General features: G+C 42.1%; 1 protein-coding gene across 21 annotated transcripts in view; it reads left to right on the top strand.

Annotated features, from left to right (window-relative positions):
- The window catches only part of MAGI2 (membrane associated guanylate kinase, WW and PDZ domain containing 2), a 628972-nt gene that overhangs the window by 442996 nt on the left and 160986 nt on the right, over positions 1 to 24990 (top strand). For all 21 annotated transcript variants that reach the window (XR_014555823.1, XR_014555824.1, XM_083701301.1 and 18 more), the window contains 2 exons: positions 16496 to 16553; positions 24543 to 24664. Coding sequence is in view for 19 of the 21 variants with exons in the window: in XM_083701301.1 (XP_083557427.1) it covers positions 16496 to 16553; positions 24543 to 24664 (180 nt within the window). In the remaining 2 variants the exon portion in view is untranslated. The remainder of the gene's footprint in view (positions 1 to 16495; positions 16554 to 24542; positions 24665 to 24990) is intronic.

Here is a 24990-nt window from a genome sequence, read left to right as displayed (position 1 = left end):
ATTGTACTTCACACATGGTAATTCATCACTTGCTTGTATACATTTTGTGAAGATAAAGCATCATTAAGGAAAACTATTAATTGTTTGCTAATAAAGTGCATTGTGATTCTTTTTGGCAAGGGGTCACACTGTGCCCCTTGCTGCCTGTGAAAGTCTAAGTAAATATCTTCTCAAAGATCTACCTTGTATTAGAGACTGTTTGCTCTTACTGCTCAGTACTTGTTGCACTGGCTTGGTCTCTCCACATGGAATGGCCACCTTAAACATTCCTACATATCACTGGATGCCAGCACTACCTTCCTACCATTCTGACCAGAGGAGAATTGCAAATGGCTTCTCTCTGTGTACATGGCCTGATGTAGCTACCTCTTCCTCCTTTGATTGTGTGTGTGTGTGTGTGTGTGTGTGTGTGAGAGAGAGAGAGAGAGAGAGAGAGAGAGAGAGAGATGGGTCGCATACCTGCACCGTATTGTGGCCCTTCTGTTCTGCTCTTTTAGATGTGATAGCCATTTTATGTGATGTAACCCCACAGCAGCCATTTTATAATTAGCACCCTCAGTGCTTTCTCAAGAAGCTTGGTGACCCCTGTTTTAGACAGACAGTGGGGGTGGGGTATTCAATCAACTCTCCCATTTACTTTGTCCTGCATATCTACGCTGTTGCTAAATCTTTATATTCCGTTCCACACCTTGACTGCTGCACTCTCTCCAATTGGATTCCCTTTTGTGATCCCAATGCTTCTATTAATTCAGTATACTTTTGTTGAAATAATCCTTCTTTCATTGCTACAAACCCATCTTACGTTTCTGTGTACCAGACCCCTGACATTTGTTAAGTCAACTTCAAATCCCTAGACATTATTCTCCTTCTACCTTCCCTGAATTACTTTCTTCACTTCAGGAAAGTTAATCTGTCCTCACTTTTTTCTGTCCTTCCATCCCACCCACCGGCCGTCTTATGCCAGGAACAAATTTCCTGCTCATTCTATCTGTCAACACAATCCATCTTATTGTTTGTGGGCTTTCTGGAAGTTTTTGGTTAGCATACCACAATTTACAGCAGTACGTGGACACTCCTAAGTGAGCCCACGTGAAGAGTTGGACTTGCATGTTTCTTTGTGCATGGCTTGAATTAGGACTTCCGTGTTTACTTTCAGTTTCAAGGAAATCTGTTTTAGCATTCTGCATGAATCAGCAATCCCAGTTTACAACAAAGATTAGCTACTGAACAAGCACAGTTCAAAGCATGGATTATGAAACTGGCTTGTTAAACTAAGCATTGTTTGTTTTAAGCCAGGATTCTTAATTTACTCATAATGCTAAACCAAGATTATTTGACTCTGAAAGAAAGTTTGGCACATAGGAAGAAGAGAGAGAAGGGCAATAAGTGAGCCTGATGCTTTGTTCATGTTCACTGTGGCTCATACACAGAGAGGCAAACTGTGGTTTGGCCTTACATGTGAACATGCGGAAAACAGGATGCTAGATTAGCTGGGCCTTTGGTCTGGTCCAGGAGTGCACTTCTTGCTTGTGTTTGCTATAGTTTTAAAAATCTGCCTTGAATCCAAGATGGCATCAATATGCACTTTCTCATAACTGAGCCTTCTCCTTATCAGCTACCAGGTAACCCTCCATCCCCCTTTCCCATCCTGATCACTTCTTCATTCTAATCTCCTTCCAGTTCTGCTTATCTTCTTTACATGCTATGTTTGCTGGACTGTGATTGCATCATTTATCTGGCCTGTGTAGCTCAATATTGGCTCTTGATAAATGTTGAGTAGTGGGAGTAAAAGTCATGTGATCAAAGTTCAGTTCAGGAAGAATCAGGACAAAGAGACAAACCACAGGTGAGAGAGGCTGCAGGCCAAGGCAACTGTTTGAGTCCGGTGTTCTCTCAAAAAAGGGTGAGAGAATTCAACAGATTAAACTTCATTCATATCCAAATATCCTAAACCAGGCATCCCCAACCTTTGGCCCTCCAGATGTTTTGGACTACACTTCCCATCATCTCTGACCACTGGTCCTGTTAGCTAGGGATCATGGGAGTTGTAGGCGAAAACATCTGGAGGGCCACAGGTTGGGGATGCCTGCCCTAAACATTATTTTTCATTTTAACTTGACCTTTATGCATGTTGACACCCTCTCTTCATGAAGGGGGAGTGAAGGGGAGGGCCACTGCCTTTCCATTCCCCTGGCCTGGGTTTCACATACTGTCCACCAGGGAACAGGGGAAAGATTAGGTTCTCCTAGAAAACTAACAAGGAAGTCCCAGGTACACTTTCTTATCATGAAAATAAAGTATGCTTCCTGCACTCCAGCAAGCAACCCAAGACATATTGCATGCTATCACTTTTCTTACATTGTTTTTCACTTCCAACAACAAAAATACCTTACATAAGCTTCTTTGTATGCATCGGATGTTAGACAGAAATGCTCAGTGACAAAAGCAGACAGGGTAGCCATATGTTGCAGCACAGCAGCCTGCTAGAGTCCATTAACGCCCTTTCACCACCACCAGAAAAAAGCTGTAAAGATAAATGTTATCTAAAAACATCCTGCTAACAGAGTGAAATAAGGATAAGGAGGTGTTCTTAAATTAAACATGAAGAGGACACAATCTGTTCTTCTCCTTGGTCACCAGCAAATCCAACTTTTCTCTCTGACACTTCTGCCTACTTTTCACCCACAGCAGAAACCCGGTTTATCCTCCTGCTGCAGGGAATGTTTTCCAGGCCTCCAGGGAATAAGGATGGTGGTTGCTCTTGCTCTGTGTTTGTTTTCTTCGTACTGTAAAGCCACCTCTAACCCTTCAGACAAATTTGACACATTAGAGTTGAACCATACAATTAAATTAAGCCATGCTACCATATTTCTTCTTGCTTGGGCGCTGAATGGTGTTTGGATTGAGGGAGGGATGTTGTCCTAGATTCATCCAGTGCTAATAAGAAAATATCCCATACAACTTCAGTTAGTTACATTAGCTGGATTTTCTCTTTTAGTAGTATTTTTTTTAACCTTCTTTCCTCCTACACTCAGGTATGGAGAATCTTTAACCCTCCAGATGCAGCGGAACTATACCTTCCATCATCTATTGCTATTTGGACTTGTTTCCTGGGGCTGATGGGAGTTGTAGTTCAGCAAAAACTGGTGAGCCAAATGTTCCTCACAGCTGATATAACTTAAATCTGACAACTATACAGTCATACCTGGGGGAAAGTCCCACTGAAGTCAATTTGGGATTTACTTTTGAGTATACACGTACTCAGTTGCACCATTACACTGCAGTACTACATATTGCTACTCAAAAGTAAATCCATTGAATTCAGTGGGGCTTACTCCCAGGTAGGAGGGTATATGATTGCATACTTACTTAAGCATACTTACTAGGGCGTATGCTCCATTGGATTCAATGTGACCGTCTGGAATTGCAGCTGTTAATTTTTATGTTAATAATGAGTGTCAATTTTTAAAATAAAGGAAAATATGACAGCTAGAAGTCTCAAAGTAATGGTACAGAAACAGGGTAGCATGGATATCTGAATGATTTTTCATGTGAGGCAGTAGAATTTTCATAATCATTTACTGTACTTTTAGTCACTTTTCTTTACACAAAATGTACCCCCAAAACAGTACAAAGGCCTGGATAAACACAAACGTTTTTGCCTAGCACCTACGCCAGTTCAGGGATTGGTGCCACAGGACAGAATCACTACGTGATCTTCAACCAATCTAATCCTCAAACGCTCTCCTTGGTTCCCCCTTCTAAAAACGGCCCATTTTAAGTTACCTGTTGAATCTCCAGCCAGCCTCACTTAGATTCTCTTTTACTGAGCTGCGTTTTCAAGCTATGCCCTCCGCCATTCTAGACAGATGATATAACAGGGTACCGTATGAAGACAGACTCTGAATATGTGGGCAACCGCAGGTGGAAGACATCTTGCACTGTTTCCTATATTGCCCACTATACATTGGACCCCGGAGGCGATTTCTCACCTTACCATCCATACAGAGAAGGTCCTATGGCTTCTTAGCAATGTAAACACTTCAGTGACTCATAAAGTCACCCTTTTTGCTTTGGCAACCAAAAAGATCAGAATGAAAACCCTGGACAATATAGCAATGAACTAAATAGAGAGCATTATTTGTGGCACGACACCCCTTTTGCTTGTATTTATTTTTGATTCAGATTTTGTCATGTCCTATGGCTAGTACAATAAAGTTATTTGGATTTGGCCTAGGACCTAAAAGTAGAGTGAATGAATTTATTAATACGGTCACAGACCAGCGTCAACACACACAATATCACAGATCATAAAAAATATCAAAAATACAAAAGACAATATGAATATAACAAGGATTTAAATATAAAAATTAAAAATTAATTGTTAGCGTACCCCCTGTAATTAACATTTAGGGGTTTGGTCATTATGGGATACCACTTGCTTCCTGCAATTGATTGTAGACGCACAGAATTTAGCTACATTTAATGTAGTCTTGGGATTCTTGTCCTCTAGCAGTAGTTTTAAACTATGGTACTCCGATTCTTTCCTAGACTTTTGCAAAACAGGTGTAATAAAAGTCAGACGTATATCCTCATAAAGATGACAGCGTAATAATACATGTGAAGCAGTTTCAACTTCCAGCGAGCCACAAGGACAGACCCGTGCTGTGTAAGGTTTACCCTCAAATCTGCCCTGAAGTAAGGCAGAAGGGAGAACATTAAATCTGGCGAGGGTAAAAGACCGTCTGTATTTGGGTACCTGAAGACCTGACAGATAGTTAGCTGGAGAGAAACCTCTCCCATGGTCCCTTATTGCTGGATGTTTAATCATTTCACTCATGTGGCATTGTAATTCTACATCCCGGATACGCTGGCGAATTGTAGTCCTGGCTTTCTCGAAGCCTGTCGCTATCAGGGTCTGCTGTGGGATCCCCAAGCCTTTAAGTTTTTCCAGCAGTGTAGCTTTCCATCTGGATTGGTAGGCATCCACTAAGGTCAAGGGTGCCAGCCCAACCGGGGGGAAAATAAGCTTTAGGCAATAATGGATCTTCAATATCCATATCCGGGTGCTGATAGGAATTTGCCCAACCTCCAAACGGACCGCTATGTTGGATACACAAGAGGGGATCCCCAGCAGGCAACGGAAAAACTTAGTTTGGAATGCCTCTAAGAGAGTAAGGTTTTTAAAGCTGCAGATCCCTAGCCGCCATCTTGCAATCCCTAAAAAGTAGATTGTGATAGTGTGAGACATATGCCCCTGTGGAGAGCATTTCATAAGAGGGAAACTACCAGTGAAAAGGCCAGTTCTTAGGTCTATTGGGATAAGGACTGTAGGAAATACTTACAAATTCTAGACCTTAGAATAATATTTGTACAGTTTGGCAACTGGGTTTATAGCTGCTATAACTTCACAAACCCTTTCTCAGTTCTTCTTTTCCCTTTTTTGCCTGTTCTGTTACCAGTGCCTTTGCTTCCTTGCTATTTCAGATACTTTTATGCATGAAAATGCAGCCACTTTCTCACCCTGCCTCATTGCATGCCAGCATTTCGAGAAACCATAGATAGAGCTGAGAAGTCTGGAACCCATCTTATGCCTACAAATTTGCGAGGGTGGGGATCTTCTTTGCAAGTAGACTCTCTATGTATATGTGTCAGAGTTGCCTCTAGGTCCCAGCTCACAGAGGACCAACGCCCGGTTGATGTAATGTACAAAAGTCTTTATTGAAGTTTAGTTTCCATTTCAAACCCCAGAGCGTGAAGCCCTACGTCTTGACTCTAGATCGGCGAAGTCCCCTCTGAGTCACTATCCCTTCCGCACCAGTTTAAGATCCTAGCCCGGCTCCACCTCCTGCGCTGTTCCTTCCTCCTCTGGGTCCTTCTGCCCCCTGGGGTTTCCTCCTTCCTGGACTCTTCTGACGCTGACAACCCTGAGTCTTGCCCTTCCTTCCGGTGGGCTTTAGGACCTGACTCCCTATCCGGGCTACCTGCTGTGCCGCTCGCCTGTACATTTGAACTTGGCGCGCACGCCCAGCCTGTGACTTTCCTCTTGACCGTTTCCCCGCTCTCCGATGGAGGCGTGGTCAATCCTGACTCATCTCCTCTCTCTGGTGGTGAGAACACTGGTCCCGATGCCTGGGACTCCTCCCCCCCACTGCGCTCTGGTGGGGAAGCTGGTCCTGATTTCCAACTGCTGCTCAGGGAGTCCCCGCTGGCCCCTTCCTTCTGGGGTTTCCCCCTTGGCACCCCCCTTGCCCTGGCCATCGGCGCTCCTTTCTGTGAATCTTCCGATTCGCTGGAGAGACTCGTGGAATCTCTCTGACCACTGTCACTGCCTACACCCCCCTCGGATTCCTCCTCACTCTCCATTTGCTCCATCTCCTGTGTCTCTGCTCCTGAACCCCTGACAATATGCATCCTTTGCCTGACTTTGATCACTAATTAGTGAAGTTTTATCTACTGTATTTGCCTCCTTTGAAGAAAAGATATATGTATATAGGATCAGGTGCTAGGTTTGCCTTTTGTATCAGTTACAGGCAGGATTTGTGGACACAGTTTGGTCCCCTTTTGCTCCTTTAATATGTAATTAGGTCCTTACACTTCACAGACTAGCTTTGCATCTGTTTGACCAGTTTCTCATCTCCTTCAAATATTAAAGTTGTATCATGGAAGCAAAATAAGCCTTTTCTATTTCTTCCAGATCAATTTTGCATGTGTTTGTAGTCCGTCCTGTCCTGCTTTCACATTAATCTGTGGTTTTTCTAAGGAAAAAGACACCAACTGCAAACATTTGTATTTAAATGCATATTGTATTATGTATCTTATCACAAAATATTTTTTAAAAAACACATTTTAAAATGTATTTTATGCTATAATACGCATTTGTCTTAGGCAGTATTTTTGAGCCAAGGACAGTATCACAAATTTCAGAAAAGTGCGAAGTTTGCAGAATAAATACATCCAGTTCCACACATTAGTCTTGGGGAGAGAAGATCAGATCACTTCACAGTGTAATGCCCAGAAATCGAATTCCTCAAATATTGCTAAATCCCAGCCACCAACTCATGGGAGCAACAGCATCAGAGCAGACACTGAGCTTATTCTTACTAGTGATCATGTCATTTTGTTTGGTGGTCATCTGATGCCAGTAAAACATTGTTTTGTGCTCCAGTGGCTCAGGGATGAAGCAATTCCAGTCATACCTCAGGTTGAAGTAGCTTCGGGATGAATATTTCCGGGTTGCGCTCTGCAGCGACCCGGAAGTAATGAAGCTCGTTACTTCCGGCTTTCGCTGCTTGCGCATGTGCAGATGCTCAGAATGAAGTCACATGCATGCGCGGAAGCAGCGAATTGCGACCCACAGACGAGGGTTGCGTTCACTTCAGGATGCGAATGGGGCTCCAGAATGGATCCCTTTTGTATCCAGAGGTACCACCATACTTACTTTTGAGTAGTACTTCTTCTTGGCTGACAGACCAGACTTTCTACGAAAACTTCCTGTGAGAACTCCAAGAGGAGCTCCACCACAGTTTTTGGTGTGACTCGTGTTCATGTTGTTGTAACACCACTTGAATTTTATTTCAGCAGCATTTATGAGCGAGAGTCACTCTTTCAGATAGGGCAATATTCGGTTTCACCCTGACCCTCACAGCTGAGAAGAAGAGCACCACTGAGAAGAGCATTCCTGAGAAGGGACAGACTTCCTCTGTCCAGGAAAGCAGCCTGCACCAAAGCAAAAGAGGCTGGTGAGTTAGAGTAGATTCTCTACTCCCATGTATTCAAACAGGTAGCGTTCAGCATCAGCCAGTCTAATGCACACAAACACACCTTTGGCCAAAGCCATCTGCTTTAGCTATTCCCACTCAATATCAGCAAAATGATTATCCATGCAGTGTAGATTGGTGTGACAGGAAAAGCTAGAATCCTGGAACAGAGCTGGTTCAGGCTGTGCTGATTCGACAAGCAAACAAGGTCTCAGCACAAATATATCAAAGTGCATCAGCCTTAGATGCCTGCCTGGTACCCTATAAGGAAAGCTCTTTTAATGCACCTTCCACATATGTTGCATTTGTTCCAAGATTTATTTGCTCTGTAGGTCTGTAGAGATTGTTTTGATCTCTTTCTGCCTAAATCACTCTTTCAGAAGAAAAGGATTGGCATTACACTGGCATCTATTTTTCCAGGACCCAGGTTTCCACGAAGTCTATCTCTTGTTCATGCCTTTTGGAAAATCTTCTTTGAGTTCCAAAGTTTATTATTCCATGGTGGCTAATTGGATAAGAGTTTTCATTAACCAAGCCCCTACACTCTGTTTCTGCAGTAGTAAGAGAAAACTCTCCACAGGTAGCATTCTTCTTTTTTGGCGTTCACTCGTAGCCAAGTAAGATTGTCTTCCATGAGCATGGTCTTAACGGTGTGTCCGTAGGTGACTGTGGAGGCCAATTCTAGATCCACACGTCCTTCCACAGTGGGGACATAGGTTTCTGGGTGGGAGTTGATCATGGTGAGGGTTTGCCAAACATGCCTTCCTCTTAGCTCATTTCTGCCTTTCATCCTGAGTTCAAATGTCTTCAAAGTCCATGTCAACTTTGGTAAAGGCTGTTCTCCAATTGGAGCAGTTGCAGGACAGTATTTCCCAGTTGTCAGTGCTTATACTACATTTTTTTAGATTTGCCTCGAGGGAGCCTTTAAACCTCTTTTGTTGACCACCAGCATTACACTTTCCATTTTTAAGTTCAGAATAGAATTCTGAACTTTGGAAGATGATAATCAGGCATCTGAACAACATGACCAGTCCAACGAAGTTGATGTTGAAGAATCATTGCTTTGACACTGGTGATCTTTGCTTCTTCCAGTACACTGGCATTAGTTTGCCTGTCTTCCCAAGTGATATGTAATTTTTTTCAGAGACGGTTGATAGAACCTTTCAAAGAGTTGGAGATGGTGTTTCTAAGTGGTCCATGTTTCACAGGGTTGGTAGTACAATAGCTGCAAGAGTTGTGGCTTTTGAACACCATATTTTTATTTATTGTGGGAGTACCTTATAGTATACATATATCAAGAAGATGTTCCAGCTGAAGTGAATCTGAATAATTTGTTGCTGAACTAATTATATGTTATTCCATGATAAAAGACCAAAAACTGTGCTTACTCTTGATCTTTTTGGGGGGGCGAAATGTGGATGCCCCCTCCAAGGAACTGATAAAATACATGCTAATAGCATCATGTCATTGTGCAGCAGGGCAGAAATGTGATTGAACTGATTTTCCAAGGCTGTTATGAAAAGCAATGGAACAAAAGGAAGAGCTAATATGTCACCTCAGAACGTTAAGAGATGATAATGCTACAGACTCAGTCATAACAACTTGGGAAGGTTTTCTGATTCCAACTGAAACACAAGTACGAGACCTTTATCCTTGGCTTTGGAACTCACAGTTAGATTTCTATCTATACTAAAGATGTCATCTGTTCATAAAACAACCTGAAACCAAACAAAAGACAAAATGGTTATCGTTTACTTAACGAAGTTTGTACTCTTGTACCTGCTTGTTTTCTATCATGTACACATAGTTGTAGCCACCTTTTGAGATTTGATTCCTTTTGTTGTGTTATTTGAGATTTTCAATAAAAATGAAGTATAAAGCAAGACAGAAGCATGAGATGACTTCGTTGCAGTTGTTTTTGAAACTGTGTTCCCTGAGGTTCTTTAGAAACTTATCAGGGATTCCTCAAAGCGAAAATCAATAATGTGGACAAGCTTATCTGAAAGACAACTTGTCCTTTGCTGTCAGTCTTTCCCTGCAATGTATAGGCACTGGAGAGTGTTCGTGTCTTCCAGGTTGCCCCCCTGCTTCACAGAGCACAGGAGTGATGTCCAACAGGCCTGGTTCGTTCTCCATATGAACTAAGAATACCCTGAAATTCTGTGCTATGCATTGTAGTCCTGTGTTAGATAGGTCAATGTAAAGAGTTTTGTCGAAGGCTTTGCACTGGAGCTCCCAGAGAGCTGTTGCTTTAGCAGTGAGGCAGCTCAGACTGAGAACTTACATAAGAGCTGGCATTTATATCCCTTTCTGGCTCTCAGTCAGACCTTGATCCAGGCAAGTACTTGCGTATGTTTCCTCCTTCAAAGTAGCCTCATGCACAGCAAGCCAGGCACTTGGCCAGCAACCCTGAAGCTCCTTCCTAGCTCACCAACTCCTCTGCTCCTGTGGCCTTGGAGGTAGGAGGTACAGTGGTACCTCTGGTTAGAGATGCTTCAGGTTACATACGCTTCGGGTTACAGACTCCGCTAACTCAGAAATAATACCTCAGGTTAAGAACTTTGCTTCAGGATGAGAACAGAAATTGCGCAGCGGTGGCGTGGTGGCAGCGGGAGGCCCCATTAGCTAAAGTGGTGCTTCAGGTTAAGAACAGTTTCAGGTTAAAAATGGACCTCCAGAATGAATTAAGTACTTAACCCAAGGTACCACTGTAGTAGGATGTCCAATAGCTTCTAGGAACCAAGTCAATTGCTATGGAGACCTCCAGTCCTGGGGTTGGGATGTGTGGATCTGATGGCTTCTCAAGGTTGCTGGCACTGCAGGGATAAAAGGCTGGCGATGCAGTGGGGAGTGCTTCTTTGAAGGCATCCTACATTCCAGGTCTGGGTGAAATGAACCTTGAGGGCAGAAACTTTGAAAACCATAGAGTTCTGGTCTAAAACCTCATTGGTAGGTAACCTCATAGTTGGCTTCAGATGAGAGAACTATAATTTAATCCAATGAAGGACTTGTAGAAAGTTGAATAATATTGTTGACTGAAACAATTGCATAGCACCAGATTTATAGTTTCAGTGAAAACTGTCGAGACAAAACAAATTGTTCATCTGTTCAATTTTAGTTTTGCAGGTAGCCACACAGGCCATGCAAAGAATATTCTGTTCAAGTTCATAACATTTTGGAAAAACAAAATAAAATGCAGATGATTTCAAGTAAAAGGGTTTTTATATGCATTTTTCTATCTCTGCCAGGGACGCGGGTGGTGCTGTGGGTTAAACCACAGAGCCTAGGGCTTGCTGATCAGAAGGTCGGCGGTTTGAATCCCTGCAACGGGGTGACCTCCCATTGCTCAGTCCCTGCTCCTGTCAACCTAGCAGTTTGAAAGCACATCAAAGTACAAGTAGATAAATAGGTACCGCTCCAGCGGGAAGGTAAACGGCATTTCTGTGCGCTGCTCTGGTTCACCAGTCATGCTGACCACATGTATGCCGGCTCCCTCGGCCTATAGAGCGAGATGAGCACCGCAACCCCAGAGTCGTCCGCCACTGGACCTAATGGGCAGGGGTCCCGTAACTTTTTTACAATCTCTGGCACAGACACCCAACATAATCTGTATGCTTAAAACTAAGAAAAATATGAATTAATGTTGCTTAATTAAAATACAGTTAGCTCTTTTTATAGCTATTTTATTTTTATCCTTTATAGAATAAGAAAATGTCATTTAGCTAAGCATCTTATTATTTTTGTCAAGTGGCATATTAATTGGACCCAAAATTTGCAAAATGCCCTTGTGTCATGGTAAATGCAAACAAAATATGTCACTTTTAGATTAAGACCAGATGCCTCTTTCTCAGGAAGGCTCCCTTTTCTGATGATGCTGTCAGAAGAAAACCATTTAGAGGCAGACAGAGTGAGCTAGTTTTGGCAGATGGCATTACAATTCAAATAGAGGAAAATAAGCTTCCAAGTGCGTACATACTTCCTTGTCATTCAAATGCATGGGTATTGTTCAACATAATTTCTAAACTTGGAATGACTCAATACAAATGCCTTCATCTGTATATCCATTGCTGTTGTACGATGATGAGGAATAACTTCTATGACTGCTAGTTGTTTCCAGACGGCAGTAATATACAACAGAAATGATTCTTTTCTATTGTGAAACAAACAAAATAAATTTCAGCGAGGGCTTCTTAAAAATGTATATATGTAGTAAAATCAAGGGATGAAAACATTTCACTTTACAAAAGCTCTGGGGTTTGGGTAATGGTAATTGTGTCTGGAAATGTTAATGAGCCCAAAGAGCTTGTGAGAAGCATCTGACCGTGCACGGGGCAGCTGGGCTTTATAAAGTCCACGTCCTCCAGCTCTGACAAAATACGGACTATATGAAACCCACCTGCCTTTTCCTCTGGAGGATAATATTTTTCTTGCTTACTGGCAAACAGCTGATGGGGCTGTATTGGTTCTGCACAATTTAATATACAGCATGTACTTTATTGCTCTATCTGTACTGATTCATTTTAAGATGGATAAGTTTCAGGGCAAGTTTGGCTCCGTTTTGGTCATCCTACTGCTACATCTGGACAGCGTAGTTGGAAGCAGCAATGGAATCAGAGAAGACAAGTAACTACTTTTAGGGATGCTTAGTCAAGGCTACACAGGGACGCAGGTGGCGCTGTGGGTTAAAGCCTCAGCGCCTAGGACTTGCCGATCGAAAGGTCGGCGGTTCGAATCCCTGCGGCGGGGTGCGCTGCCGCTGCTCGGTCCCAGCGCCTGCCAACCTAGCAGTTCGAAAGCACCTCCGGGTGCAAGTAGATAAATAGGGACCGCTTACCAGCGGGAAGGTAAACGGCGTTTCCGTGTGCGGCTCTGGCTCGCCAGAGCAGCGATGTCACGCTGGCCACGTGACCCGGAAGTGTCTCCGGACAGCGCTGGCCCCTGGCCTCTTGAGTGAGATGGGCGCACAACCCCAGAGTCTGTCAAGACTGGCCCGTACGGGCAGGGGTACCTTTACCTTTACCTTTACCTTAGTCAAGGCTGGGATGATGGTCTTGGCAGGGGAGAGGGATGCCCTCAAGGCACCTGTTTTTTGAGCTTGTGGCTTCAGTGGTTTGGCTGCGGTGCGAAGGAGGAGCCAGAAATCTGCTCACACAACTCTTGATTCAAGCCTGTGTTTACCTTTTTAATTAAAAAATGAGTTATGTGAAAAATTGGGAGGTTTGCTTTTATACTGTGCAAGATGCAAGTGCTCAGGTTCTATGTTTTGTTGAGTAAAATTATTTTTAAAAAAGAGTAAAATATTGACGGAAGCACCTCAGACTGGATAAATTTTATCTGAGTAATGCAGAAAGAAGAAGATATAGAACTGATAGTAATTTTTGTTTTTTTTAGTCAAGTGTAATTTGGGTATAATATATAGCTGTCAAACCAAATCAGCCTCTAATTTAATCATTGAATTGATTAAAGCTGACATGCATTTATAGGGTAAGTCGGTTTCAGCTGAGCACATGTTTCTACAATGTGAGGGGGAAGTATCCACGACTCCATGACAATATGTGTGTTGTGGTTCTACGAAGACCTTTGGAGCCCTTTCTACCTGTCCCAACATCCCCTGAAATGTTTTAGTTAAATTAATATAATTTAGTTTTGCTTTCTAAGTAAAATTGCATAGAAATCAACAAATGATTGCCAAGTACTGTACTTGGAGTAATATATTATTTTTCAGAAGGTAAAATTAAAATTCTTTGGTTTCCCAAGCTAAACGTTGGCCAATCACAAAAATAACAGCAGATTTTATCTCCTCACACCCACAAACATATTTTCCACTGAAGAATTTTGCAAAAAAAAAAAAAGTTTCACCCTCTAAAATGACATGCCCTAGACTCCCAGTTCATTATTTATCATTCTTCAAAGAGTTGAGCAGGTACTTTAAGGGTCTATTCTGTAGTATCAACATAACTGCTTTGTAAAGTAGGTCATCCTGAAAGACAGTGACGTGTCCAAAGTCAGTGGCATAAATCAGTGGTCACATAAATCAGTGGCCTGGCTCCGGATAAGGCAGTGTCCTCTGTCCTTGCAATTCTTCATAGAAGAGAAGGGATGTGTACCTGGATAACTGTTTGTGCTGGACAAGGGTGGTTATTTATTCACTCTCAGAGACTTGCCTCTAATAAGCATTTTACAGATAAACTTATGAAACATCCCATAAAGTTAAAATGTTTTAATTCAGTGCAGTTAGTGTATCTTATCCTCAATGAAAGTTGAGGTCTTTTTGCTGCATTGCTAGCAGAGGAGATAAACACGCACACATGCATTTTACTATGTCTCTAATGAAAAATAACCACAAATTGGCTTAGAATAAAAATGCTGGAGACAAGTCTTCAAACAGTAGCTCTGCGGTCAACTTATATTTTGGCCAACCTTATCTTTCAACCTTCAACTACTAGCCCAGAGTTTGAGCTCTACTAATTCTGTTTTACTGGCCTGCACAGAATTTTAATTAAGTAGAGCTCACATTTTGCATCATGGATACAGAGGGAATTAACACATACCCTTGTGAAGAATTTATATGGCTTTTTAATGATCCACAACAGTAGTACTGAAATTTAATTTTTGTAAAACCTGCAGCTTGAATGGGTATAATATAGTTAGCAGTTCTACACTTGCCTTTTAAAAAACTGGGTCCTTTATAATACTTTCAACTCATTAAATTTTTACAGACTTTTACACTCGAAAATGGGATTTGCAATCTGAATTCTTAATTGTTTGCCCACCACACAAATACCATTATGCATTATTGCGCTGGAACAACATGCAGGAGTAACTCATATATTTTTCTTCCCCCATGCAAAAAAATAATAATCACAGACTATACAAACTTTACCCCTGAAAAAGAGGACATGTCCTGGAAAAAGAGGACACATGGCAACCCTACCACAAGTGAGTACTCAGGGGCTCCGGACACCCATTTCTGGTTATGGCCCAGGGAAAAGGAGCAGAACATAAATAACATATCATAAAGCAACAATAACTATTGGTTCTATCTTTTCTCATGAAGAATGATAATCATTTATTCATTGAACATATATAGAAACACTCCCTTGCTGTGCCGAAAGGAGAAGTGCTTTGTTTAGTAGGAATGAGTAAATTAATGGATATTTAAAGGCGTGTGGAGAACTGAGGCATTTTGCTCTCCCAAATACAACAGAGTTGCAGTGGTATTCCTACCTTTAGGATAGATACAGGATCACTGCCTGTGATAATAAGATAACTAACATCTAGGGCATAAAATTGTTATGAGTGCTGATTTTTTTTATTACAGTCAGGGTCCAGTGGACCTGCTTAGCCGGCAGTATAAAGTTGTGTTTTTGCTTCTTCCAGATTGAAAACCCCCTCTTCCATCTCTTTAGGCTTTAAATTCTAGGGTGGGCTTGGTTGGAGGGGAGTGAGGTGTCTCTATTTTCATCTGAGGAAGGTTGGAGGGTATGCAACACAATATGTAATCTCAAAACTGGCGAGCAAAGAGTGCATGGATGGGGCCCTGGCACCCTAGGCTCTCTGCGGACACAGCCCATCCAGTTACATCCGGTGCACAGGTGTGAGGCTGATCTAGGGGAGGAGATGGTCACATGTCACATGCCATGTATAATCCCTACTCACTTTGGAAATAACGTCCATATAAATCATTTGTCTGTTTCAAACCCCACTGCACCACCCACTACTGATTGTCACTCTATACTGACTGACGGAAGCTCTCTAAAGTTTGAGAAGATTTTTTCCCACCCTTGCCTGGAGATACTAAGAATCATATGCAAACGGTTTGTTCTGCCACTGAACTAACCACTGTTTTCCCAATATCACTGGGTACCCTCTTATTTTCCACTCTTGCAATACTTTGCAATAAGGACAAAGTGATTAACCTGTTAAAGATGGCCTAGCTTTCCCATAAAAAGCCATCACCTTTGCAGTGAGTGTAATATTTATAATGCAATAGCCTTTTCTGGTTGTAAAATGTGATAGTGCAATTAGTGCTGCTGCCGTCTGGTGAGTGGAGTTAAAAATAAGCAACACGTGATTAGTTTCAAATAAAAACTTTTATTTTTTCCTGATGGTATCATAAATATTCTGCAGTTCACAAAATCATTTTCTCTGGTTGAGCGCAGCTGTAATCCTCCTTCAATAACCACCCTGTGAATTGGTTTAGGCCGTAACACACAGCTTTGTCTCTGTACTGAATTGGGAACATTCCTCTTGCAGGTGTCATGTACTGGTGATGTTTTGTTTTGTTTTGTCTTGTTTTGTTTTGTTTGTTTTGTTTTGTTTTGCTTTGCTTTGCTTTGTTTTGCTTTGTTTTGCTTTGTTTTGTTACACAATATTTTCTGTGTTTAGTCTTTGTCATCTATGGCAAATACAATTTCTTGGGTAGAAAAGGCTCTCCCTGATTTCCCTGGGCAATAATATTGTAGCTGATATGCTACTATTTCTGGCACAGACAACTGCACAGTAAGAGAAAATTCTTCTCAGATGGTGATTACCCTGCATTTTCATGCCAGCTTTCAAGCTGGAGCTACTTGTGACTGCCATGGGATATGTCTAAAATTTGGCATTGGTTTTGAGCACTATATTTAACTTTGTAATGTGGTTGCCACACTTGACAACAATACTCTTTCATTATTATTAGAAATCTTGGCATCCTGTGCTGTATTTACTGAGAGGCATTACTCTTTGTTTTTCAGAGCTACCATATGGCTGGGAGAAAATTGATGATCCCATTTATGGCACTTATTATGTTGAGTAAGTTTCCAAGACCAATATTAATTTACTATTAATCTTGCATAAACTGTTGTCTATGTCCCAGAACAGTGCTTCAAATTGAGAAGATGTGTACCCCACTGTTTTTTGTCTACACATTGAAATGTGTCAGGAAATAGAAGGCTCAATAGAAAATATCTGCAAACTTCTAACGTGAAATCTGGAGAAGTTGGGATCCCCATTTGTACCTCGTCACATACTGTAAGCAACTGTTGAGGTCTGAAGCTCCTCAGTCCGTTTGTACCAACATAACAAATCATCTTATTCAAAAATCCACAGCTGTAGACAATATTTACATGCTTAGCTATAACAAAAATTATATGTGGATTTTATAACTCAGCTGCCAAACCCAAAGCTGATGTTCCACGGTGACATCTGAGTAGCTAAGCCAAGAACAGTGACCAGGTGACTGGATACTGCTGCCTGTCAAAGCCACAGAATATTTTAAAGACTGCTTTCTCTCACATGAACCTTCACTTGTCACCTGAGGCCTAGCTGTGTGTCCTGCTGCCTTTTGTGTCAGAAGTATTGGATGAGATGCAGGGCCTTCTCAGCTGTGGCACCCAAACCGTGGAACCCTTTTCCTAGAGAGGCCCATTTGGTTTTCTCTTTAGGCTGCAATCCTGTACATATTTACCTAACAGTGAATCCCACTGAATTTCATTTGACTCACTTTTGAGTAGATATGCAAAGGATTGTGTTGTTACTCACTTTAAGGCAAATTGTAAATTAATTATTTTGTCAAGTATTTGATCTGATTTGTCTCCCCCCCCCCCCGCCGCACTGTTATGTTTTCTCTATGCTTTTAGATGTCCACCCATTCCAACTATGTCTGCTAAGATGATGACTATGAATCAGATAAAATTATATATTTTGTTGTTATTCTGTAATATATACATTTTATCTATGATTGTGAGCTTGAATGGAAGGGTATAAATGTTATGTTAAATAAATATTAGTGAGTACTCTTGTGTATTCACTAGCAGTAGTGGAACATACCGAAAACCATTTTGTCATGATGTTGCATCATCCTTCCTCAAATCTTATATCCCATAATAATAATTTTATTATTTATACCCCGCCCATCTGGTTGGGTTTCCCCAGCCAATCTGGGTGGGCTCTCAGCAGAATAGTGAAAACGTGATAAAGCATCAAGCATTAAAAACTTCCCTAAACAGGGCTGCCTTCAGATGTCTTCTAAATAACAACAATAATTTTATTATTTATATCCACGTCCCACGGACAGTTCATAGTACCTAATTCATTATATTAGGCAAAGTTGCATACAGACTGTGTGCGTTGGGTGAAATGTCCACAAACAGGCATATGAGTTTCATGCAAACTGATGTGGAAATGAGGAGAACTTAGTTAAAGACTGGAAAAATTAGAAACAGGGAGATACTGAAATTGACAGATTCATCTATCCTTCTCTGACATTGGTCAGTGGCTGGACAGGCAGCTACCTGGAAACACAGTTTGTCACCTTTTCCATCATATATAAAAGGCAGGAAATGAGATTTGCCACTTCAATTATATTCCTCAGCTATTCACAATGCCTGCAAAGGAGGTGAATAAAATATAACCTTCCTTTAGTTGAAGAGTTTTAATTGCACACAAGCCAATATTTTGTACATTCACTTACATGATATTTACCATGGAAAATATCACTTCTAATATTTTCCCAACGTAATCTATGTTTTCAAAAAGTGTTATGTGTATGCATCTTCAGCTTGCTCTGTGTGCAAGTAGGTTATAAGGATAAATTGCTTCTATAAATAGGCAAAATTAATTATCTTACCCCAGTGAGACACCATTCCAAATCTGCAAGCAATAAAAGAGAAAGAAATGCAAAGGAATGCTTCATTATTTGCATGCGCGCGCACACACACACACTTTTTAATGTATTATGTATATGTAGGAAGAGCTAATAAAACCACACTGCCAGAAATGCATAATCATAAGGAATAAATCTCAGTGAACGTTGGATTTGACATTGGCACTGCATTATCTTATAGTGGAGATGGGCATAACATTTGTAGCGCAGGTTTGGAAGTAAAGGTAAAGGTAAAGGGACCCCTGACCATTACATCCAGTCGCGGACGACTCTGGGGTTGCGGCGCTCATCTCGCTCTATAGACCGAGGGAGCCGGCGTTTGTCCACAGACAGCTTCCGGGTCATGTGGCCAGCATGACTAAGCCACTTCTGGCAAACCAGAGCAGTGCACGGAAACACAGTTTACCTTACTGCTGGAGCAGTACCTCTTTATCTACTTGCACTTTGACATGCTTTCGAACTGCTAGGTTGGCAGGAGCTGGGACCGAACAACGGGAGCTCACCCCGTTGCGGGGATTCGAACTGCCGACCTTCTGATCGGCAAGCCCTAGGCTCTGTGGCTGAACCCACAGCATCACCTGCGTCCCACATGTTTGGAAGTACCCTCAATAAATTGAGTCAAACTGTTTTCCTTGAGTTGTCAGATTTTAAGAGCATAGCTTTCCAGAATGTTAAAGATTTCAATCAGGAGTGGTGCCTGCATACAATTGAACTGCCTGTGGTAAAAAGGCAGCTAGATATTGATTGGCTAACAGGGATGTGACCTACAGGTGCACACCATAATTTCTGGAGCATTTTTGCGACAGCTGTTCATTGCAGGGAGGGCAGTTGATAAGCTGAAGGGCAACCCTATAAGTGGATTAATGTACACCTCTTACCTGGCCTGTCTGTATCAAAGGGCTTCCAGGCATGTCCCTCTTCACCGGGATCAAGGCTTAGACCCAACATTCAGGGCTGCAACTGCTCCCTGGCCTAAGATAGATTTCATGGCAAAATATCTCCTTTCTCAAACACTTATTCAATCCTGCTCTGTGTGGCGACATTTGGAGCCTATGCACATCATATTTCTGTTGGATTGATGACCGCATTACGTGCAATTCCTGTAGGTCAGCTACCCACCTGGCTTAGCCACATAATATTCTGGTTGGTTAGCTAGTACATTACCGCATCATATTGGCCTTGAGCAATTTCTCTGCCTCAGTTCACCATTAAAAACAAACAAACCAACGTGAGTTATAGTGTGTTGTGAGGGCAAACACAATGAAGGCTATATAATAGGGATGAGGCATCTGTGGTCTTCCAGAATGTGTTGGTCTCCAACTCCCATCAGCCCAACCAGTGTGGCCAGTGGTTAGGGGGGGTGTCAATTGCAATCCGGCCACATCAGGAATGCCATGGGCTAGATACCCGTTGCAGATCAGAAGCACTATGCAAAACTGTCATAAGTGCCTGAAAAATACAAAGTAGGAACTACTGAAAGGTTGCTTTATGGATCATTTTGCAATCAGCACTTGCCTAAATGTATCTTCAAGCTCTTCATATTTGCCTATGGATAAAAGAAAAGTTATACAGTATATGGACTTTAAATTGCATGAAATGAATCTACTTAGTCAAGTTCCAGGAAGCAATTCTCAAAGGCAGTAGAATCCATCCATAGGGTAGCAAATTACAATGGAGACTGCCTAATAGATCATTTCTTTTAAAGTTGTTCCTTGAATGAAGCGGGAGTCTTATGAGACAAATCATTACCTACTTTCCCATGATTTTCCCTTTTCTCCTTTCATTCTTTCTTTGGTCAGCATATCAGGCTTGTAAAGAGCAGTTTTGCTTCTATTAGCAGCTTCCAAATTTGCTGTCAAATTTTATTTTGTCATAAGTCCTTACAGGCTGCTTAATTGTTTCTGACACTGTTTCTAGCTACATGCAAAAAGCTTCTATGCTCCTTTTAAAAGCAGGAGGAGGAAAAATCACTACAGGAGACAAGGCTTTAGATTGGGAAAATGGAAGGGAGAAATCACCCGCCCAGACTTGAGCCTCCTGCTGGCTGTTTCTCCACTTCAGATAATTTAAGCAAACATACTTTTGGAACAAGGACGTTGGTGGCGCTATGGGTTAAACCACAGAGCCTAGGACTTGCTGATCAGAAGGTCGGCGGTTCGAATCCCTGCGATGGGGTGAGCTCCCATTGCTCGGTCCCTGCTCCTGCCAACCCAGCAGTTCAAAAGCACATCAAAGTGCAAGTAGATAAATAGGTACCACTCCAGCAGGAAGGTGAACGGCATTTCCGTGTGCTGCTCTGGTTCGCCAGAAGCGGCTTAGTCATGCTGGCCACATGCTGTACGCTGGCTCCCTCAGCCAGTAAAGCGAGATGAGTGCCACAACCCCAGAGTCGGCCACGACTGGACCTAATGGTCAGGGGTCCCTTTGCCTTTACCTTACTTTTGTAAACTAGGTGTTGTTGTTGTTGTTTAGTCATGTCCGACTCTTGACCCCATGGACCAGAGCACGCCAGGCACTTCTGTCTTCCACTGCCTCCCACAGTTTGGTCAAATGTAACCTAGGAAGTTACCTTGTAAGACCACTGGCCCACCTAGTTCAGTATCGTCTACAATGGACTTCTCCCCATGCTGGCTGGGGCTGAAGGGAATTGTGGCCTGGGAAGACTGGGCTACGTGGACTGTTAGCAGCTCTCTACAGTTTCAGGAGTCGCTTCCAGCCAGGAATTGTCCCTGGGACGTTTTGCATGGAAACAAGGTGCTCTACTACTGAGCTCCAACTTTGTGGGGAGCAGCACACAAACGGCCCTCTGATGCTTTGTTACTTTATTAACTTAAAATCTTTTAAGGCTGCTTTCTCACCAACACATAACCTACTCTTAAAAAAAAATAATGTTTAAAATAAGTGCCCCTACATATTGCAGCAGCATCTACCTACCTACCTACCTACCTATCATCTATAAAAGGTGTTCTGGTCAAGACCTGCAATATGATGAAGCCCTGGTGGTGTTAAAAGTGCAGCACTATCATGTTCATAAAGACTTTTATCGTCAGCATAAAGATCTGTGTTTTAATCTGCTGTCTAAGCTCAATAGGCTTGAAGTGAAAATTGCTTCCCATTTTTCATTATAAAAAGTGACAGTGTAACACTTTCCTTTATTACTGGTGTTTAACAGATGACTTGGTTTTTAAGGAGACAATATCCCATTGTAATATAGTGTCTTAATTATGTCATAAAAATGGATAAATCATAAAAAGTTAAATTGCGTAGCAAATTTGGTCTTTTGGAGTGGGGGGCGGAGAATGCTCTCCTCAGCTTTTGAAGACACCTTCCTTCTTTCCATGGGTCAGTTCACACAACTCTCAGCCAGGGGACCAGCGTAAGTCTGAAGTCTTGGGAGCGGATCTTTCTTCAGTGTCTTGTGTAGAGTCTAATCAGGAAGGGCGCTTCCCATTTGGGAAATGGGAAATGTCACATTACCTTGCTGCTGCTCCTGCCACCACCTACCTGCTCCTGCCGTCGCCACTGCTACTCTGCTGCCACTCTGTGCCCTTGGCACCACCAATTTCAGGCAAGATGGCACTGAATTTGGATGAGATCTTGTCCCAAATTGCGTGGGGCGATTTCAAGTGAGATCTCATTCCAAATGGGCACAGTCTTGCCCAAATCGGTGCCGGTGGTGGTGGTGGCACTTTTCCACTGCTAGTGGTGGCAGCGGGTCTGGCAGGGCACCCACGGGCATGCTGCCTGGGAGGCTTCTGCTGTCTCAGGCAGTGGCCTCAGCCTGCCTAATGGCTGGGTAAGCTCTGGTTCGAAAGATGCTGAATGGAGATACTATGAATTGAACTTAGGAGCATGTGCTCTGCCACGGAGCGAAATATCCTTGGGGTATTTCTTTGTACATGTATCATTTTGTGATTAGTTCATAAAGAATATTCACAATGTTAATGGTATCCTTAAAAATATCACCTTTTAAAAGTTGTAATTGGCCAATCTAGTGATGCAGAATCTGTATTGGATGCAAATATTGATGTTGCAAATATTACACTTTCCTTTTGAGGGGGTGGCTTTTCTCATGGTGGTGAATGTTATTCTTTTCATTAATTAATCTTCTCATGTGGTTGCAAGACTCATAAACAAGGCAGAATATATCCACAACTAAATTACTCCTCTCTGTTTGAATAGCTGTCAGAGGACAGGCCTCTCTTTGTAGAAGTGTTCTATTTAATTGACTGCCCTGTCCTTATAGAAAATGAATCTTTGGAAGGGATAAGAGGGCCTTTAAATCGCCCATCAGACCTAACAGGAGACTGAGCAAGCACATAGGTCACCTGGTTACAGTCTTCTCCACTATGATGAGATGGATTGTATTTCTGTTTCTAAATTTGCATCTTTACATATAGATATGCATATGAAAATTTATGCAAATATTGTCTTCTTTCTTGGTAGTGCATTTCCCCTGTTTTTGGTGATGCAGAAGTGGCCCCTCTTAACTTCTACTCTGCATGCCTTTCTCATCAAGTTGGAATTTGTTAGTCCCATTTAGCTGAGAAACACTTTCAACCAAGTAAATATATGTGTTGTAAATCCCATTGATTTCATTGGCACCTACCTACTTACCCAGACTGCACTTTTAAAGCTTGAACTGACACGTTTGTTAGACTGCCTTCTAGCTTCCTCTCTGTATACACCTCAGACCATAATTCCTACCTCGTTGGAAACGAGTATTTATTTAAAGATGTGATAAAAAAGAGCATTCATTATGTTCTGTGCAGTGGTGGTGGTCAGATACAAATCTGCTAGCAAATATTTCAAAGTAGAAAACATTTCAAAGTATGTTTTTTTCCTTTAAAAAGTGCATTGTCAACCATTTTTGGGGTTCTGAGTAAGAGTTTCCATTCAAAGAAACTGTTAATTATTCTTTTTTTCTGGTATTGGTATGTGATCTCATTCACCTGTACTGATGAACACCTGTGGGTTGGTTCATGTGAGGGGGAAACAGTCCATGAGGTACTGGGATCCTGAACCTTACAAGGCTTTACAGGTCAAAACCAGCATTTTTTATTGAGCCTGGAAGCTAGCATCGGTGTTATATGTTCAGACTGCCCTATCCCAGTCAACAACTGGGAGGCCGGATTCTGCACCAGCTGCATTTTCCAATTTGACTCCAGAGGCAGCCCAATGTACAGCACGTTGCAGTAGTACAACACAGAAGGTACACAGAAGACAGAAGTTAGACTGTCTCTGTCCAGATAGGAGCACAATTGGGCCAAAAGCTGAAGCTGATGGAAGGCCCTCTGTGCCACCAAGACCACTTCAGCCTCAAGCGACCGTTCTTAATGTTCTTGCACTGACACTTTCATTAGACTGTGCATATTAAAAAATTAGTAGCATTGACTTTGCATGGTTTGCTTATTTGTTTGTTTAGTGCCCTGTCCTTCCTCCAAGGAGTCCAGAGAGACATTCATGTCTCACAGTGGCATATGATAAGCTGGAAGGTCACCATGGTCCTTCATAGACCTTCACAGCATATGAGCCTGGATTTCCCACATCCAAGCCCAGCACTCTACTACACCACATTCAGTTTCAATAATCATATTTCCAATAACGGTATGTATTCAAACGAATCATCTCCAGAATTCTCCTTAGGCTCATAGGAAGCTGAGTTACACGACTTTATACCGAGTCAGTCCATTAGCATTTGTCTACACTGCAGACAAGGTTTCAGGCAGAGCATTTCTTAGTTCTACCTGGAAGTGCCAGCCAGGAGCTGAACTTGGAAGCTTCTGCATTCAAATCATGTACTCTATGGTCCATCTCAAAATTACATTTCTAGGGTTGCCATACAGTCAGAAGCAGTATCCGGGTGGGAATCAGTAAAAATATCTGAGTAAATCCGGATGTATGGCCAAGAAAAGCTCAAAAAAATGGGTAAACAAAACAAAAAAAGCTCAGCCCCCCTCCCAAAGCAACCCTAACAGTTTCCTGCTAAAGGACCTAAATGTATCCTGACAAATTGTTCGCTATAGTGATGCCTCAGGTGTGCTTGCTTGAGAGAGTGCAGCCCAGTGATCACTGTTCAAAATGCAGATTTGGAAAAGGATTAACTGGGATTGACAGTCTTACCTTTTTCCCCCCAGCCACATAAATAGAAGAACGCAGTTTGAAAATCCTGTTTTGGAAGCAAAGAGGAAGCTCCAGCAGTGTGCCATGACCAACGCAGAACTTGGAACCAAGCCTATGCCGGCCCAAGGTTTCCGAGGTACAGTATCATGTCAGTGCACCATATTTAAAACTAAATTAATTCCATTAAATTTTCCAATTATTGTGGCAAAATGATCGATATATAAATATAGAAATGAAACCTCTATTTTTCCACAACTGAGAAGAAAATATGAAAAGAAATGTTACCCTTGAGTTCAGCTCGTGTTCTTAAACTTTCTGTGATGACAAATCCAGCAAAAAAAACATGTTGTAACTGAATCTTCTCCCACAGGGAACCTTACATTTTGTCATAGTAAACTTTACTGGAGGGGAGGGGGGGATGATCCTGTATGGGCCAGCCTATATAAGACAAAACAAAAATTA

Source organism: Podarcis gaigeae, assembly GCF_964106915.1.
Source record: "Podarcis gaigeae genome assembly, chromosome: 10".
NCBI lineage: Eukaryota > Metazoa > Chordata > Lepidosauria > Squamata > Lacertidae > Podarcis > Podarcis gaigeae.
This window is presented reverse-complemented; position numbering and strand designations above follow the sequence as displayed.